This window comes from Pteropus alecto, unplaced genomic scaffold (genome assembly GCF_000325575.1).
Source record: "Pteropus alecto unplaced genomic scaffold, ASM32557v1 scaffold30, whole genome shotgun sequence".
NCBI lineage: Eukaryota > Metazoa > Chordata > Mammalia > Chiroptera > Pteropodidae > Pteropus > Pteropus alecto.
Window position 1 is genome coordinate 2352917 of NW_006429782.1, and position 16156 is coordinate 2369072.

General features: G+C 57.5%; 1 protein-coding gene across 1 annotated transcript; it reads right to left on the bottom strand.

Annotated features, from left to right (window-relative positions):
* Positions 1–395: 395 nt before the first annotated feature.
* DAPK3 (death associated protein kinase 3) lies at positions 396–14368 on the bottom strand. The gene is made up of 9 exons (XM_006904105.3): positions 14272–14368; positions 13143–13299; positions 7446–7806; positions 7006–7135; positions 6629–6677; positions 5951–5977; positions 3684–3836; positions 2932–2977; positions 396–2527 (listed from the first exon to the last, which is right to left on the bottom strand). Exons 2-9 carry the CDS (start codon positions 13202–13204, stop codon positions 1991–1993), a joined length of 1365 nt encoding a protein of 454 aa, XP_006904167.1. The 5' UTR covers positions 13205–13299; positions 14272–14368; the 3' UTR covers positions 396–1990.
* Between the last annotated feature and the right edge of the window lie 1788 nt (positions 14369–16156).

Genomic DNA, 16156 nt, shown 5'->3' on the forward strand with positions numbered 1-16156 from the left:
GGGGGGCTGGATCCCCTCCACGGGGCCACATTCGACCCAGAGGCTGCGCTGAGCAGCAGTGGGAGCAACGATCTGAGCAGACGGCGGGGGCTGTGCGCTGCGGCCCACAGCGAGGCAGGCGAGGCCCCGTGCGACCCAGTCTCGGGGGGCAAAGGGACACACACCGCCCTGAACCCAGGGCGGCTGCCTGGGAGCTTCCATCACAACAGAAGAACCAGAGCCCCACTGAGCCCCGGGGCTGGGGCAGCCCAATGCCACCCCTCAGGGCTGCCCTCTTCCTCCTGGAGCGCGGGGACAGGCAGCAGGTGCAGGAAAGGAGACGCAGAGCCCTGAGAAGCCATGGCGCTGGGTGACCCAGGGCGGGCTGCCCGCTGGGCCCAAGCACAGACGACGGCTGGGGGTCAAAACGGGGGCTTTATTTCCTTCCAACTCACAGTGGGCGCGTGCTTGTAGAGGCGTACATACGTGACACACCAGAGCTCACAGAGGGGAACACAGGGGGTCCCACCCCAGACCCCAAGGACAGGGCTGCACACAGCAGATCCCTCTGCCAGACCCCAAAGCCAGTCCCCAGGCCCTGCCTTGGCCCCAGCAGCGTCCAGGTGACCTGAGCCCCAGCCAGCAGTCTCACCAGGAACACCAGTCCCAGCCCGGCCTGTAGGATTCCCCGCTGCATTCAGCCAGGCTGGGGGATGGGGGGATGGGGGGGACATGTCTGCACAGCTGTCCCTCACTTAACCCAACGCACAGCAGAAAATGTGGCCCAGAGTGGCCGCTGGCTAGAGACCTAGGTGTCCTTAAGGCCTGGACCTTAGGGCATGCAGGACCCTGCTTGAGGGTGGCACCTAGTGGCCCATGGCAGCACTGCCTGCTGCGGCCCCTTCCTCAGCCCCTGCCGAGGTCAGGGCCAGATGCTCAGGAACCAGCAGCAGGGTCGCAGAGTCCATCCAGTGTCTCCTGGCACAGGGCAGGACGGAGCCCTGAGAAGGACAACACCGGCCCACAGGCCTTTCGGGCCTGCTCCATGTGGTCCCCCCGAGGGTGCTAGCCTGGAGCCCCAGTGGTTCAGAACACAGCACTGGGGAAGGGTGCAAGGCCGAGGGTGGTGGCACAGGGCGAGAGACCAAGGCAGGGGTGGGACCGCTGGTGGCTTTGGCGCATGGGGGGGCTGTGTGTCAGCGTTAAGAAGGGGCGGGGATGGCCCCACAGCCTGCCCCACGGGGGAGCGGGCTGCAGCATGGACGACGCTGCTTTACGCCTGTCCCCAGCCCCCAGGAACCCGCCTCCTTCACTGCGTCTGGGTGGCGATGTGCTCCCCACAACACCACCTCCAGACGGACCACTCCTCAGGGGCTGGGGGATAAGGAGAACCGGGCTCGGAGGACCCTCCACCACTGGCCCTGAAAGGGCCACCTCCCCGCTCTAGAGAAGGGGGCGGGTGTCCGGCAGAGGCCCGGCCAATCCGGAGCTCTGGGGCGTGCGTGCGTCCCCACTATCCCTCCCCAAGGCCGCATGCCTGGGCCAGCATGGAGGGTCTGAAGGTGCTGGCCAGGCTGGTCTGTGTGCGGACGGACCTGCGGCCCCCGGACCTAGGACCCAGCCTGCTACCCCGTGACCCGGCCAGGTGGGAGGCACCTGTGTCTGCCGTGGCCAGCTCTGTCCTGAAGGTACCGACCCCCCACGGGAGTTCAGAGTATGGAGGTGACGCCGCCCCCTGCAGCCCTCCTGCCACTCGCTGGCGTTGCAGGAGAGGAGTCAGACAGGGAGAGGCATGCTGTCCAGGAACTGAGGCCTCGTCTCCCTGGCAGAGCCGGCCCAGCCCCCTGCCCCACCCCCGCTGTGAGTTCCCGGCCAGCGCAGCCTCTTCCGCCTCAGCCCCAGCCTGGGGATTCTCTGGTGCTGAACAAGGGTGACGAAGGGGCCTGACCACAGGGCTACTGGGGGGGCACCCACCACCCGGAACCCCCTGGGCCCACCCGCCCCGCGTGGCCTAGCGGAGGCCACACTCCCCGCCCTGCAGCTTCTCCTGCTCCATGGCGCGCACCAGGTCCTGCACAAACCGCATCTCGGAGGCCACCTGCTTCGCCAGGGCCTCGTAGCGGTTCTCCAGGCGGCTGAAGCGGCGCTTGAGCCCACTGGCCCCCAGCAGGGCACCCTTGGCCTCCTCCTGCGCCTGCCGCTGGAGCGCCTCGGTCTTGTGCAGCTCCTGCCGCAGCCGCCGCAGGTCCTGGCCGATGCTCTCGTTCTCCTCCCTGTACCAGGCCTCCTTCTCCTCGTAGATGGCCGTCAGCGCCTCGATGTCCTCGTGGAAGAGCCGCCGGCTGTGCTCCAGCCCACGCAGGCCCTCCTCGGCCGCGGCCACCTCCTCCAGCACCTTGGAGAAGCGCTCGAAGTTGATGTAGGTGTTGTTGGGGGGCATGCTCGAGTGCGACTTGATGGTGTACTCCTTGAGGCGTGCCGTCTTCAGGCGCCTCCGCTCCGGCTTCCGGCCGCTGTCCTCCCGCCGCACGTTCCGCCGCCGGATTGCCTGCAGCGAGGGGGCCGCACGGGCTGGGGCTAGCGGCGGGGCCACTGAGGGCCACGGCCGGCCCCTGCCTGCTTCTGGAAGTCGAGGTTTATCGGCACAGAGGCAGTGCCTAGTACCGGGGCGGGCTACGGTCCTGCCGGGAACCGCAGAGGCGAGAGCCTTGCCGCTCCAGCCCGTCACGGGAGGCTGCGGGCTCTGGCCCGGCGGGGATGCCTTTCTGGGACGTTTCGGGGGTCGGGGGAGCCCTGCTGCACGTACAGAGGGACCACAGACTGCAGCTCGATGTCTCGGTGAGACGGCTCTGACACCACGGCAGGAAGCACCCCATGCCCCCCACTGCCCAGGCCCACTGCTCTGGGCTTGTCATGCCTGCCAGCCCTCAGTGGGAGCAGCCCCCACCTCACCTTGATCCAGGAATGCTCCAGGCTCTGGGCTATGGTCATTCTCCTCCTGGAAGAGCACCCCCAGCCCCGGTTAGTCGCACGCGTGCCACCTGCACCGTCCTCCCCCACTGGGCCGAGAGCAGGGAGGTTCTTCAGGCTCTGCCTGTTGCAGCTCTGCTCTCAGCAGCCCACCAAGGGTTGACACAGACACCTGCCCCTGGGGACTTTTCGGCCTGGAAGCATGACCCTGAAACGACCTTGAAACTACATGCGCAATCCACAGCAGCCACTCTGCTGGGCCAAGCACAAGGAGCCCGTTGGGCCTGTGGGGGCCAGGCTCTGGGGTCTCCATGTTTCCCAAGGGGTTCTGTTAACCGGGCCGAGACCCAATGCTGGAGTTAAACAACTCGGCGCCCAGGGAGGGGCCCAATGGGCAACAAGGGGTGGCATTCACCAGGGGAGGGCTGCAGCCACAGGGGGCACTTCCTGTGGATGAAGACTCTGTGCTGCCAGAGTTTTTAGATATTTTTCTAGGGAAAAATTTTTTTAAAAAGTAATCTGGAATTTTATGTAAAACCCCAATTTTAAAATTTGGCAGTAAATTAAAAGCTTTTTAAGACCCAGCGTGGCCAGCTTATCTCCTGTCCAGAGCAAACCCAGTCACAGGGAGGTGGTGGCTTGGAGGGACATGCTCTCAGCCATGCCGCCCACTTGGGGCACCCACTCGGCCTTCCCTGCGGGCAGCCCCAACCCCTTGCCCGGCTCGCTCTTACTTGGGGTCCTTGACGAGCAGCCGACGGATGAAGTCCTTGGCCAGCTCGCTGGTGTTGCCGAAGTACTCCTCGTCGAAGTCGTAGTTCACGGCCGAGATGTTGGTCAGGGTCTCCTGCTTGGTCTCACCCAGAAAGGGCGATGCACCGCTCAAACTGAAAGACACACGGGCACGGCTCGGTGGGGCAGACGGGAGGAAGGCGGACGCTGGGCCCCGAACACGCCACGCACACCTGCCCCTGGAACCACCCCTGCCACCACTGGCTGCCAACCAGAAGGCGATACGAAGTCATCGCCCAGTCAGCCGGACGCAAAAAACGTGGGCAAGACTCGCCATGGAAACCCACGACATCCATATAAACGCAGTCTCAAGGCATCGCCCCAGCATGGTTAGCGATTCCAGCATGGTTAGCGAGAAAACCGGCCGCCATGCTGGGGCATCCTGGCTGATGCCACCCAGCGCTCGGTCAAGGCACGCGTCACCGGCGCCGACTCGTGGAGGGGGGCCACGCCACCGGCCATGGGGTCCTGGGCACCTGACGCTGACTTAAGGTAAGAAATCATGTCCGGTCCTTGGGCACATGGCTCCCAAAACCCTTGGGATGTCCTCAACGGAACAGCTAAGAAGGTGGGCATTTCGCTGTAACGTTCAGCCCTTGTTCTGAGTTCCTTAAATGGCTCAAAAAAGCACTGTTACTCGTAACGAGGCCCTGCCAACCTCACGAAGTTTGCACTAATGAGGTGACTTTTGGAAAGCCTGGGGAACCACTGGTGGCACTGGAAGGTTGGGGGGTCGAGGGGCCAGATTGAGCTAATCACAGACAAAAGATTTCATCAATCACGCCTACGCGATGGAACCTCCATAAACATCCTCAAGTAGGGGGTTCAAAAAGCTTCCACGTACTGGGAGAAGGCTGCACCCCAAGCTCCGGCATTAGGTGCTTCCCAGGCCTCACCCAAGCGCCCTTCATCTGCCGTCTCCTTCGTAACGAACTGCTGCACATCGGTGTTCCCTGAGCTCCGGGAGCCGCTCTGGCAAATTAATCAAACCCAAGGTGGAGGTCATGGGGACCTCCGAGTTATAGCGGGTGGGTCGGAAGTGCACATGACGACTTGGACTTGCGAATGACATCTGCACGGGGCAGTCTTGTGGGACTGAGCCCTTCGCCTGTGGGATCTGGCACTGTCTCCAGGCAGGCAGCACCAGAACTGAGTTCCAGAGCAGGACGCCCGGCAGGTGTCGCAGAGTGCTGCGTGTGGGGGACCGCCCGCACGCTAGGGAGCCGGCAGCGTCAGAGGCGGCGAGTAGAGTGTCACAGAGAAGAAACAGTGTCGGCCCGCCTGATTGCAAGTGAGCCTGCCAGGCCTGCACCGAGGGACACTCTACACGTCCCTTACCAGTGTTCTTCAGCGGGGACACGAGGGGGAACAGAGGAACCGTCCCGGAACGGAGGAGACTCAATGAGTGGCCCTGGCTGGGGTCCTGGACTGGGGAGGATGGAACGGAACACCGATGGCGTCCGGATGACTGGGGCACCTTGCTTGCTAGTGCCGCGCCAAGCTAAGTTCCCGGTGCGGACAGATGCCGTCTGTGTGAGACGTTCAGGTGAAGGGACGCAGGGGCCAGGGGCGCAGAGCTCTGCGCTGTCCCGGTCCCTCTCCTGAGCTCCCAAACTCATCTCCACGTTTAAAAAAGTCAGTTGAAAAGACAAAAAAAATCTCCCAAAACCTCAGGTCTCTGATCACTACACCCATTTGAAAGAGAAAGGGAGTGAAGAATTACTGGGGTACCCCTGGCCCAGGAACATATGAACAGCCCAAATGCGCCACCTGAGGAAACGACCTCAAGAAAGGGAGTGAAAAATTACTGGGGTACCCCTGGCCCAGGAACAGCCCAAATGCGCCACCTGAGGAAACGACCTCAGGTCAAATCGCCTTTATGCACAGAGCGAGGGCTCCAGTCACCAGCCAATGGACAAAGTAGGGGACACACACTGTCCCGGCATAGGACCCCGGACGTTACCTCCCAGGACAGCGTCTGCCTTCTGAACTCTCCAGAAGACCCGGAGACAGGAACCACACCTTTCTCTCCCACCTACCCTCATTCGCTCATCCATCCATCCACCCAGAGTCCTCTGAGCACTCGACAGGTCAGAGCATTGCGGGGCCCACGCCTGAGGTCACGGTCCCCGCATGGAAGCCTCCCTGACCCTCCTCCTGACCCGGCAGGGTGCCAGGAGGGGTGGCAGGACGCCAACCAGGGACTCACAGGATGTAGGTGATGACGCCAATGCTCCTGGAGGGCGACACGGGAAGAAAAGGGTTAGTTTAGCTCGGCCGCAGGAGGCGCAGCACGCCGCCCCTCCTCCCCCGTTTCTAAAGGGCTCACATGAGAAAGCCACAAGCACAAGGCAGTCGGCCCCCAAGACTTCAGAGGCGATGCCCCTATGTCCTGCCCTGGACTCTAGGGACTGGGGATTTGAATACTACTGGTCACACCTCCCTGTCAAGGCTCAGAGGAACTAGAGATGGGGGTGGGGCGGACAGCACGATGGCCCCCCAGACCCTACACATGTGGAACTCTCTGTGGGGCCTGCTGGAGCCCGAAGGCGGGGCTGGCAAACTCTAAATGGTCAGCACATGTTTTAGGCTTTCTGGTCTGTGGCACATTCGTCTGTTTTGATTTCACACCTTTTTAAAAAACAAGAACAGCACCCTCGGCTCCTGGGCCTGCTCTGGCCTGGGGGCTACACTCTGCTGCCCCCCATTCTAAGGCGATGGTCTGTCCTGCCCACGCCCCATGGCGCCAAGACCACCCCATGGGCTGTGCCCCAGCCTGCAGCTTCTGGGAACAAGCAGGGGACGTTCCCGGAGGGGCGGTCCTGGGGTGTGTGCTGGGCTCGGCGCTGGGCAGCCCTGGGCCCCCACAGCCCCACCCCCAGCTCACCACATGTCCGCCTCCAGACCCAGGGGTTCGTAGTTGACGATCTCAGGAGCTTTGAAGACAGGGGGACAGAAGGTGCAGGATCAGGAGCTGGCTAAGTCTCAGGCCACACTGGGGGACTAGCCCAGGGGAAGCAACGCAGCACCTCGCAGGGGGACTGCCTGGTCACCTGAGGTGCACACGCACACAAGCACGGCTCTGGGGTAGGACGGGATGGTGACGCACCAGCCGAGGCACTGAGCATCCCTGTGCCTGAAGCCGGGGCACCTGAGGGCAGCAGGCCGGGCATCCGGGGGCCGGGCTCGACTCGCCCCACAGCACCGGAGTCCTCGAGTGCCTGTCCCCAAGCCCCGGCCCCGACACAACGTGCAGGGCCTTACCTACAAACTCCGGGGTGCCGAAGATGTTCTTGAACTCGTCCCCGGCTTCGATCTTGTGGGCGATGCCGAAGTCAATGAGCTTGATGCGCGGGCTGGGCACGCCCTTGTCCAGGAGCATGATGTTTTCTGGCTGTGGCGGGGAGAGCAGGCAATGACGAGGGGTCTGCTGCTCCTGCTGCCTGACAGCGCCCCAATTTCCCAGGCCGGCCCGCTCCCAACCCACAGGGCGAGCAGGCTGACGTCACCCTGCGTGTCCAGGGCTGAGCCAGCCGGTCCCCTCAACCCCCGGAGCGTTGACGAGCATGGGGGGGCGCACGGTCTATGCCCACGAGACTCAGATCCTCTCTCCGGCCCCATCCTCACCCGCACTGGCCAGGCTCAGGTGCCCACCTCGTCCCCGGCTCCATCCCCTCCATCCCAAGGTCCCCGGCGGGGCTCACCTTGAGGTCAAAGTGGGCAATGCGCTTGGAGTGCAGGTAGTGGACGCCGTCCAGGATCTGCTTGAGGAACTGGGTGGCCTCATCCTCTGTCAGTGACTCCTTTTCCGCCAGAAAGTCGAAGAGCTCCCCGCCGGAGACCAGCTCCAGGATGAGTACCACGTCGGTCTTGTTCTCGAAGATGTCGTGCAGCGTGATGATGTTGGGGTGCCGGATCTCCCGCAGGATGTTCACCTCCCGCTCGATCTCCTCCCGGCTGACGCCCCGCCGGCTGGACGACAGGCGGCGCTTCTTGATGAACTTGGCCGCGTACTCCTTCCCCGTGCCCTTCTGCCGGCATTTCCGCACGATCGCAAACTGGCCACTGTGGGGGCAGACGGGGAGAGGGCACTGAGAGGGACCCGGGCTGGCCCCCGCCCTCCTGGGCAGCTCCTGGCGCCACACAGGTGCACCGTCCCTGCCAGCTCCGCGGTATGCCCAGAGGGTGAGCTGCCACGTGAGTGCGGAGCAGGGTGGGACACAACAGCCACCCGGCATCTCTGCTCCGGTGACAGGCGAGAACAGCTCAATGCAGAGAGCGGGAGTTCAGCACGGTACCAAGTCCAGCCGCCGTGGAAAAGAACAGACGCGAGATTTCCACGAAGACCCCTCAGTGAAAAAGCAAGCGCGGAACGGCACACGGAAGGAGATCCTTGTTTCAAAAAGGGATGTGCTGTCCCCACGCGCACACACGTTCCCTCACGTGCGTATACACAGCTCTGACGGGCACACGCCAACCGGCTAACAGCCGTCTCTGAGGGGTGGGACTGGGATGATGTGGGCAAAAAGAGGGGTTCTTATTTCAGTCAGCTCAGAAGCTGACTGAAAAGGCCAGACAGTAAATATTTTAAGCTGTGTGGGCCACGTGGTCTGTCTGGGGCAAAAAAAGGGGTTCTTATTTTTTATTTGAAACAATTCTATCCTGATTCGACTTTTCACTGTTTTTTTTTTTTTTTAATCTAAGAAAAACAAATAAAGCCACTGACTTCAAAAGAGCTTCTTATCAATAGGTGGAGTGAAGGAAATGCAAACATTTTCAAAACGGGAGACAGGGGTGAGGATGCGGAGACCTCGGAACCTTCACACACGGCCGATGGCAAAGCAGCAGCCCTGTGGGAAGCGGGCTGGCGGTTCCCCAAGCGGCCAGCGCAGTGACCGCAGAGTGACCAGGGGACCGCGGATTGCCCAGGGGACTGCGGCTCCCCTGCCAGGTGCAGGCTGGGAGAACTGAGACGTGCCCGCGTGGAAATCTTTCCGCCAGGCAGAAACGACCCGAGCGTCTGTCCATCGGCACAGGAACACGTGCACGAGACGTGGCCCATCCATGCAGGGGGGCGGTATGGGGAGGTGCTGACACTCACTACAACGTGGGTGGGCCTGCAATCGTGACGCTCAGTGAGAGATGGGCACAAGAGGCCACGCAGTGTGCGGTTCCATTTACGTGACACGTCCAGAACAGACACGGCCACAGAGACAGAGGGTGGGTTCGTGGCTGTCAGGGGCTGGGGGGACTAGGGAGTGACTGCTAAGGGGGACGGAACTTCTTCTGGGGTGACAAAATGTTCTGGAAATAGATAATGATGATGGTTGCAGAACCCTATGAATATACTAAAGATCACAAAATTGTACACTTTAACTGCACGAACTGTATGATACATAAATTATATCTCAAGATAGCTGTTATTTAAGAGAAATCCTATGTACTGCAGTCCAGGGAGCTGTCCAACATCCAAACACCTTTGCTGTCTGGGAACTCAGCTACATGAACTTGCTTTAACTCAGAAGCTGACTGAAAAGGCCAGACAGAAAATATTTTAAGCTGTGTGGGCCACGTGGTCTGTCACAGTTCTTGTGTGGAGGGCCGCGCCACACTGGGCTGGACGTGGCCCATGGCCGTAGTTCCCTGACCCCTGAGGCACGGGGTTGTTATATGGACCTACGCCTATGTCCGGACAGGAAACTTTAGCGAGGTCCTGCCAGGGGTCAAAAAAACCGACATCACGGGGAAACGGGGGAAGAGCATGTCGAGGAGGGAATGGCAGAGACAGGCCATGGGCCAGGAGGGGGATCGCTGACGTCGCTGGTGGCAAAAGGAAGGCAGGCCAGGCAGAACGAGACAGACAAGTGAGGGGCGTCTCTGCCAAGCCGGAGGGGCTTTCGGGAAAGCCAGGGGACCTGACTGGGTTTGTCTGAGGAGGCAGACCTACCTGTGGTGCCCGAGACCACCTGCAGCTGGCAAGCCACTGCCCTCATCAGCGTCAGGGAACGGAAGCGCCCAGAGCAAGCATCACAGACATGCTCTACGCACGCGTGGGTGGTCAGAGATGGGTGAAGTTCAAAGTGGGCAGGTGGAGAATGGGGAATTATCACTAACCACGGTAAGCTAAATAAAGGCCCCTCCGAAGACATCCAAGTCCAAATCCCCAGGACCTGTGATCCTAGATTGCCCGGGGGACCCAGTGTCCTCATAGGGTCCTCATAATAGGGAGGCAGGAGGGACAGAGTCAGAGGCACATGGGCGAGGCTGTGCTGCTGGCGGTGATGGTGGAAGACGTGCCTGGGACGTGGCACCTCTAGAAGCTGGAAAAGGCCAAAAACGACTCTCCCTGGAGCCTTCAGAAGGAACCAGCCCTGCAGATCAATTTGGACTTCTGATTCTCAGACCTTTAAGACAATTAATGTGTCCTTCTAAGCCACTAAATTGTGGTAATTTGTTACAGCGGCAACAGGAAACTCAAACACTAACTAAAAGCCAAGGGCACAGGTCAGATGAGACAGGCAAAGCATCCCTGATTAGGTCTCACCCACGTGAAATGCCCTTCCCCCTCCTCTCTGCCCACCTCCCATCCCACAGCTACTCCCTGACAATGACAGCAAAGGCCAAATGTTCACCATGTGCCAGGAATGCTATGCTAAGCACTGGACGTGTTGTGTAATTTTCAAATACAAGGATATTTTCCCTTCATCTTTATTCCAAGCTGAACTAATGAATAAAGACAACTAAGTCGAGCTCACGGGAACAGGTAAAAAGATGCTGTAGAGGCTAACTTGTGTTCTCCCCAAAATCCATGTGCTGAAGCCCTAATACCCAGGACCTATCTGGAGGTGGGTCTTTAGAGAGATAATTAAGGTAAACTGAGGTTACTGGGCCGGGCCCTAATCCAATACCGCTAGTGTGCTTATAAGCAGATCAGGACAGACACACACAGAGGGAAGAGTGTGTGAGGGCACAGGGAGGCGACAGCCGTCCACGACGCAAGACAGGCCTCAGGGGGAACCAATCCCGCCAACACCTTGATCTCAGACTTCCGGACGCCAGAACCGGGAGAGAATAATAGACCTCTGTTGTTTCAGCCACCAGCCCTGTGGCACTTTGCAGTGGCAGCCTGAGCTCATACAGACGCACATGCCTGTCAGTGACGTGGAAGCCAGGGTGAACGGTCCACACACTCGTCCACCCACAAATTATTTCTCGAGACTGTCAATGTGAATCTGAACTGTGAGGGAGAACCGCCTAACACACACTCACACACACACGCACTCACACACTACACGCACACATGAAACTCACTCCTGTTCATTCAGCCACACTCACACACACACACACTCACACGCACACATGAAACTCACTCCTGTTCATTCAGCCCATGACTCCTAGGACAGGAAAACATGGGCCTGGCTTTACTCGAGGTCCCTGTCACCACAGCAACTCCCCACAGCTAATTCCCCGAACACTGTCATAACCAGACTCAGGAAAGACAGTTATGCTTAAAACTGGATTCCAGTCAGATCTTGCCTGTGAAACGGTGCGTATCACGGTGGCCAGCTTCAGAGGCCCAGAGTGGACGTGGGAAAGAGGAGCGTGTGTGGGGCACAAGGGTGCGCCCACTTCCTGACACGCGGGGGCTGATGTTTGCACGGCCAGCTACTGGGCCCCTAACCGGGACGCGGAGGCAGAGCTGGCTGCCGGGCGGGGGGAAGCCGGATGCCCACTTCTGATTTTGGAGCCAGTCGGGTTTGGTCCCAAGACCTGAATCCTGCTTGGTCACTTACAGTCTGTGTGGCCTTCGGAAAGCCACTTCCTTTCTCTCAGCCTCTTTCTTTATCTAAAATAGGGATAATAATGACACCTGTCTATAGACCCTGCAGTAGATGAATGGAAGATAAAGACGGCCTAGAACTTAGATGTCCAAATGACATCCACGATGCATACAAATTCCAACCCAGCAGGCACAGCATCCTGTGCCATTAATCCTTCACTTCACACATCTGAGAATGTTCTGGACCACACAGCTCAGTGCTGTCCAAGGTAGCGGCCACTGGCTACAAGGCAAACTGTAAAGCCCGTCCAAATTGAGATGTGCTGTGGGCATACAATACACACCAGATTTTAAAGGCTTCATATCAAAAAAGGTGGTAACATATTTTGCTAATAATTTTTACAGTGATTACAAGCAAAATGATAATAGTTTGATCAGGTTAAATAAAACATATCACTAAAATTATTACAATTGACACAGCTCTCAAATTTCCAATTAGATTCCAATAAATTTCTTCTGTGGCTCACATCACACAAGTGGCCTGGCTCTTTTAGCAGCTGCATAATGCACCAGCCACGGACATAGGGCGCTGTGACGGCCACCGCAGATGCTTCCATCTTTTGCTCATCTAACATGTTCACAGCGACTGCCCCTGTTCCTATGTCACTGGGTCCACAGATGCATGTGTTCCCACTGAATTAATTCCTAGCGGTGGAAGCGGTGGGTTAAAGTGATGACGTCTGCTGGTTTTTGCCAAACGACCCTCAGCAGATCCTAACACATTTCAACAATAAAGTACGAGAGTGCAGGGCGCGGGAGGCTGCACTCACCAGCACTGTAAACAGAGGAAATTCCTCAAGGAGAGACTTCAGAATCCCAAAAGAGCCTGAACTCTCTCTCAGCAAGGCCTGATGCAGGGCTCAGTTATTTACATTCCCTTCTGGTGACATCATGGGGCCCGGCCAGCAGCAAACTCACCAAATAAGGTTTGAGGCTCCGCAAAAAAAAAAAAAAAAAAAAAAAAAAAAAAAAAAAGAAAAGATGGTGCCTGGCTGGTCTGGGGGGGGGGGGAAGAAAAAAAGAAAGAAAAGAAAAGAAAAGATGGTGCCTGGCTGGTCTGGGGTGGTGGAGGAGCGAGCTCCCCAGGGAGGCTCCAAGGCCTAGCCAGGCCGGAAATCAGCTGCCAGGCTGGCACGGGACTCCACCCCTCCCCCCCGCAGGGGTGCTACATAACTGGCAGGGTATGGGCCCAGACAGAGGCCACTCTTGGGAACGTCGGGAGCTGGGGAGACAAAGTGCTTCCCATAACAGAAGATTACAGAGGGGGGCAGACCTTCACCAGCAAAACCCGCGAACACCCTCTGCTCTGGCGCCACATACAGGCACTGGTACCGTGTGCACTCGACTATGTCTGTCCCAAAGGAAAGGCACAGAGGATGTCACAGCAAGAACTCCTCGCCCGGGTACCTGTTTCCAAAGCCCAAACTCACCCCTCCAGCACATGCCCTTGACTCACTCCTTCTTAGGGAGTAGAATAAAGGACAGGAGGGGGAGATCCTGTCCAGAAAACCCCACACTGCCTCTCTCCCGCCCCAGAGCTCGGTCGGAGGGGACCACCCACCTGCCCAGCTCCTCCCCCATCTCGTAGTAGTCTTCCACAGCTTCCTGCCGGAATGTGGACATGGTGGCTGGTCTTCCTTCCAGCACTTTCCGCTCCAGTGAAAGCCCAGTCACTGCAGCCGGGAGACAGGACCTTGGGAAGTCCCCGAGCCGTGACCCTAGAGGAGACAGGGAAATAGGGAAGAAGGAGTAAGATACCAGCCATTGACCCTAGTAAACGGAGCAATCTGCTCACCAAAAATAGGTTTCACCTGACTCCACCGCCTGGGACAGGCACTTGCATTTGGCAGGCCAGGTACTTTCGTGTGTCATCTCGCTTAGTCATCAAACCGCTGTTAGCCCCACTGTGCCACCTTGCCCCCATGACTCCCACCGGGCACATACCTCTGGGTCTTCACACACTGCCCCAGCCTTTCTCTGCCTCTCTCTCCTAGGATTTTCCCAACTGCTCATCCAGAGCCCCCACACATTCCTGCAGGTTCCCCCACACTCTTCACACCCCCAAACCCCAAAACTCCCTCACTCCCTGCTCGACTTCCTAGTTCTAGTCCCAACACACTCCCATCTCCCTGCCCATCGGCAACCTCTACTCCTCTTGGTCTTTACCTACGGTCTCCACATACCGGCCCCGCCCCCACATATCAGCCTCCCCACTGGTGTGCTCCCCGCAATCCCGAATTCCCCAGGAACCGGACAATGGCTTCCAAGCTCCTGCCAGCCCCCTACACCTCCTTGCCTACCCTTGATCTCCACGAGCCTAGCTAGACGAACGTCCTTCTCCTCGCTCCTCAGATAGCCCTGCAGATGTTAAAGGCCACCTCCCCGGGCTCCCCCTCCACAAACGGGCCCTGCGAAGGGCCACCCCTAAGTCTCCTCCATTGTCCTTCGGCCCCAACTTTCGCACAAGCTCCAAGGCAGACTCGGAGAGCCCCTTTCATAGACTCCTCCGAGGGTCCCCAACCCGTAACGTCCCTGCTCACGCATCCCGGAGGCGCCACCACGCCCCTCACAGGCCCCGGCCAAGACCGGCTCGGTCATCCCAGGAGACCCCAAACGTCCTCTCAGGACTCCCAAGAGTTCCCCCCCGACACACGCACACCCCCCAGCCTCAAATAGAATCTGCTCCTCACCCTACTCAGCCTGGTGTCCCGGGTCGGCCCCTTCGCCGCGCTGGCCTCCGCGACGCTCTGAACTGTACGACGTCATCGCGTCCGCCAGTGCCCGCCTCTGGACGGCGGAATCCACCGCCCATTGGTCACTGTGCCCGCCGCTCGTGACGCCCCGCCCCCGCCGGGGTTGGCCCGCCGCACCCGGATGCCGCATCGCCATTGGTCAACAGGTTAGCCGTTTATGCAACTGATTGGCTGTAACGGACGCCGATAAAGTTTACGCAAGTAAAAGGTCGACTTCCGGTCCCTAGGTCGCCCCGCCCGCTCTCCTCTGACCTGGGTCCTGAAGGTAGGAGAAGGATGCTGAATAAGTCCTGCATTCCTCGTCCTGCTTGTCTGGGGCACAAGATAGGCGAATCCAAGGCCCAGTTCCGGCATGGCAGCTCCTGGGGTGGACCTCAGGCTGCTTTAGTCCCTGACTAGCAGTAAAATGCTACCCGCTTCCCAAAAACATAAATAAAAATGCATATGAGGTTAGCCAGGTGTTGCCTTTCCCGCTTGAGGATCCTTCTGAGATTCCTGTTTGTCTCAAGGTAGTTGATTAAAAAAAAATTTTTTTACTGAGCCTTAGTATGTACCAATCAGCAACCTTAGGATATAAAATATATTAATATTTCCCCCGTTCTACAAATGAAAAAACCGAGACACAGCTTAAGTAACTCACCCAAAATCTCATAGCCAATAAGTGGCACAGTTGAGATTCATTCCCAGATAGGCCTGAACCCAAAGCCAATGCTAAACCACCTCAGATGCTATCCAACACGAGATCCCATGTCTCTTGGCCTTTGCTAACTGCCCTATCATCTTGTCATTCTCTCCTTGTTCGTTCCTGTCCAACCCCATTTACCTTCCCTCTGACTTCAAACATTTCATTCCTACCCCGGGGTCTTGGCACGGACTGTTTCTGCTGCTTGAAGATTGCCGTCCTCCACTCTCGTCTGACAATTACGGACACTTCGGTTTACAGCAGCACCTTCTTCCATACCCAGTTACATCTCATTGTTACATCTATTAGTACAGTTTATTCAGACTCCTTGTTTTCCTTGTCTTTTTTCTGTACCAAGATCCCATCCAAGATGCCACATGACATTTAGTCATCACATCCCCTTAGGCTCCTCTCAGCTATTAGTTTTCGCACTTTCTTGTTTTTAGTGACTGACAGTTTTGAGGACTGGTCAGGTATTTTGTAGAATTTCCCTCAGTTGGGGCATCTGATGTTTTCCTCATCGTTAGACTGGGGTGTTGGGTAAAGTAGTCAAGTGCCATTTTCATCACATCATATCCAGGGTCCATGCTATCGACATGACTTATCACTCGCTGTTGATGTTGACCTTGGTCACTCAGATCAAGGTGTTGTCAGGTTTGTCCACTTTAAAGTTACCCGCTTTTCCTCCCTTTCCACATTGTATTCTTTATAAGTTTCGCAGTGTATTCTAATGCACAGCCCACACAATAAGGAGCTAGAACATCATTTTTACTTGAAAAAAACTGACAAACTATAGTAATTCTGACTTGTATATTTGGCGAGCATTTTCTCAAATATGAACAAATTCAAACCGTCACTTCGAGGATAACAATTGACAGTCATGGTTGCCAATGGCAATCATTTGAGCTTTCAAGCAAAAATTAAAAATTTCAAAACCTGCTTGACAGTTTCCCAATATACCAACACTTTCCTGGCGAAATTAATAGACAAATGTGATTTTTGAGTGTTTAATGAAATGTGTCATCTCAGAGCTGCAAACTTGGTTTATCAATATTTCCAAATAACCAACGCTTGATGTCACAGAATCATGCATAGGGAGAAGACTCAAAGTGCCAGACAGACCATTGTTTTTTTTTTTTT

Excerpts from the sequence above, each read along its gene's own strand:
- DAPK3 (XM_006904105.3), bottom strand. The coding sequence starts at position 13,204 with ATGTCCACATTCCGGCAGGAAGCTGTGGAAGACTACTACGAGATGGGG. Across the intron at positions 3,837-5,950 it reads GGCGTCATCACCTACATCCT|TTTGAGCGGTGCATCGCCCT; the intron begins GTGAGTCCCTGG and ends TGTGTCTTTCAG. Across the intron at positions 2,978-3,683 it reads CTGCTCGTCAAGGACCCCAA|GAGGAGAATGACCATAGCCC; the intron begins GTAAGAGCGAGC and ends GTGCTCTTCCAG.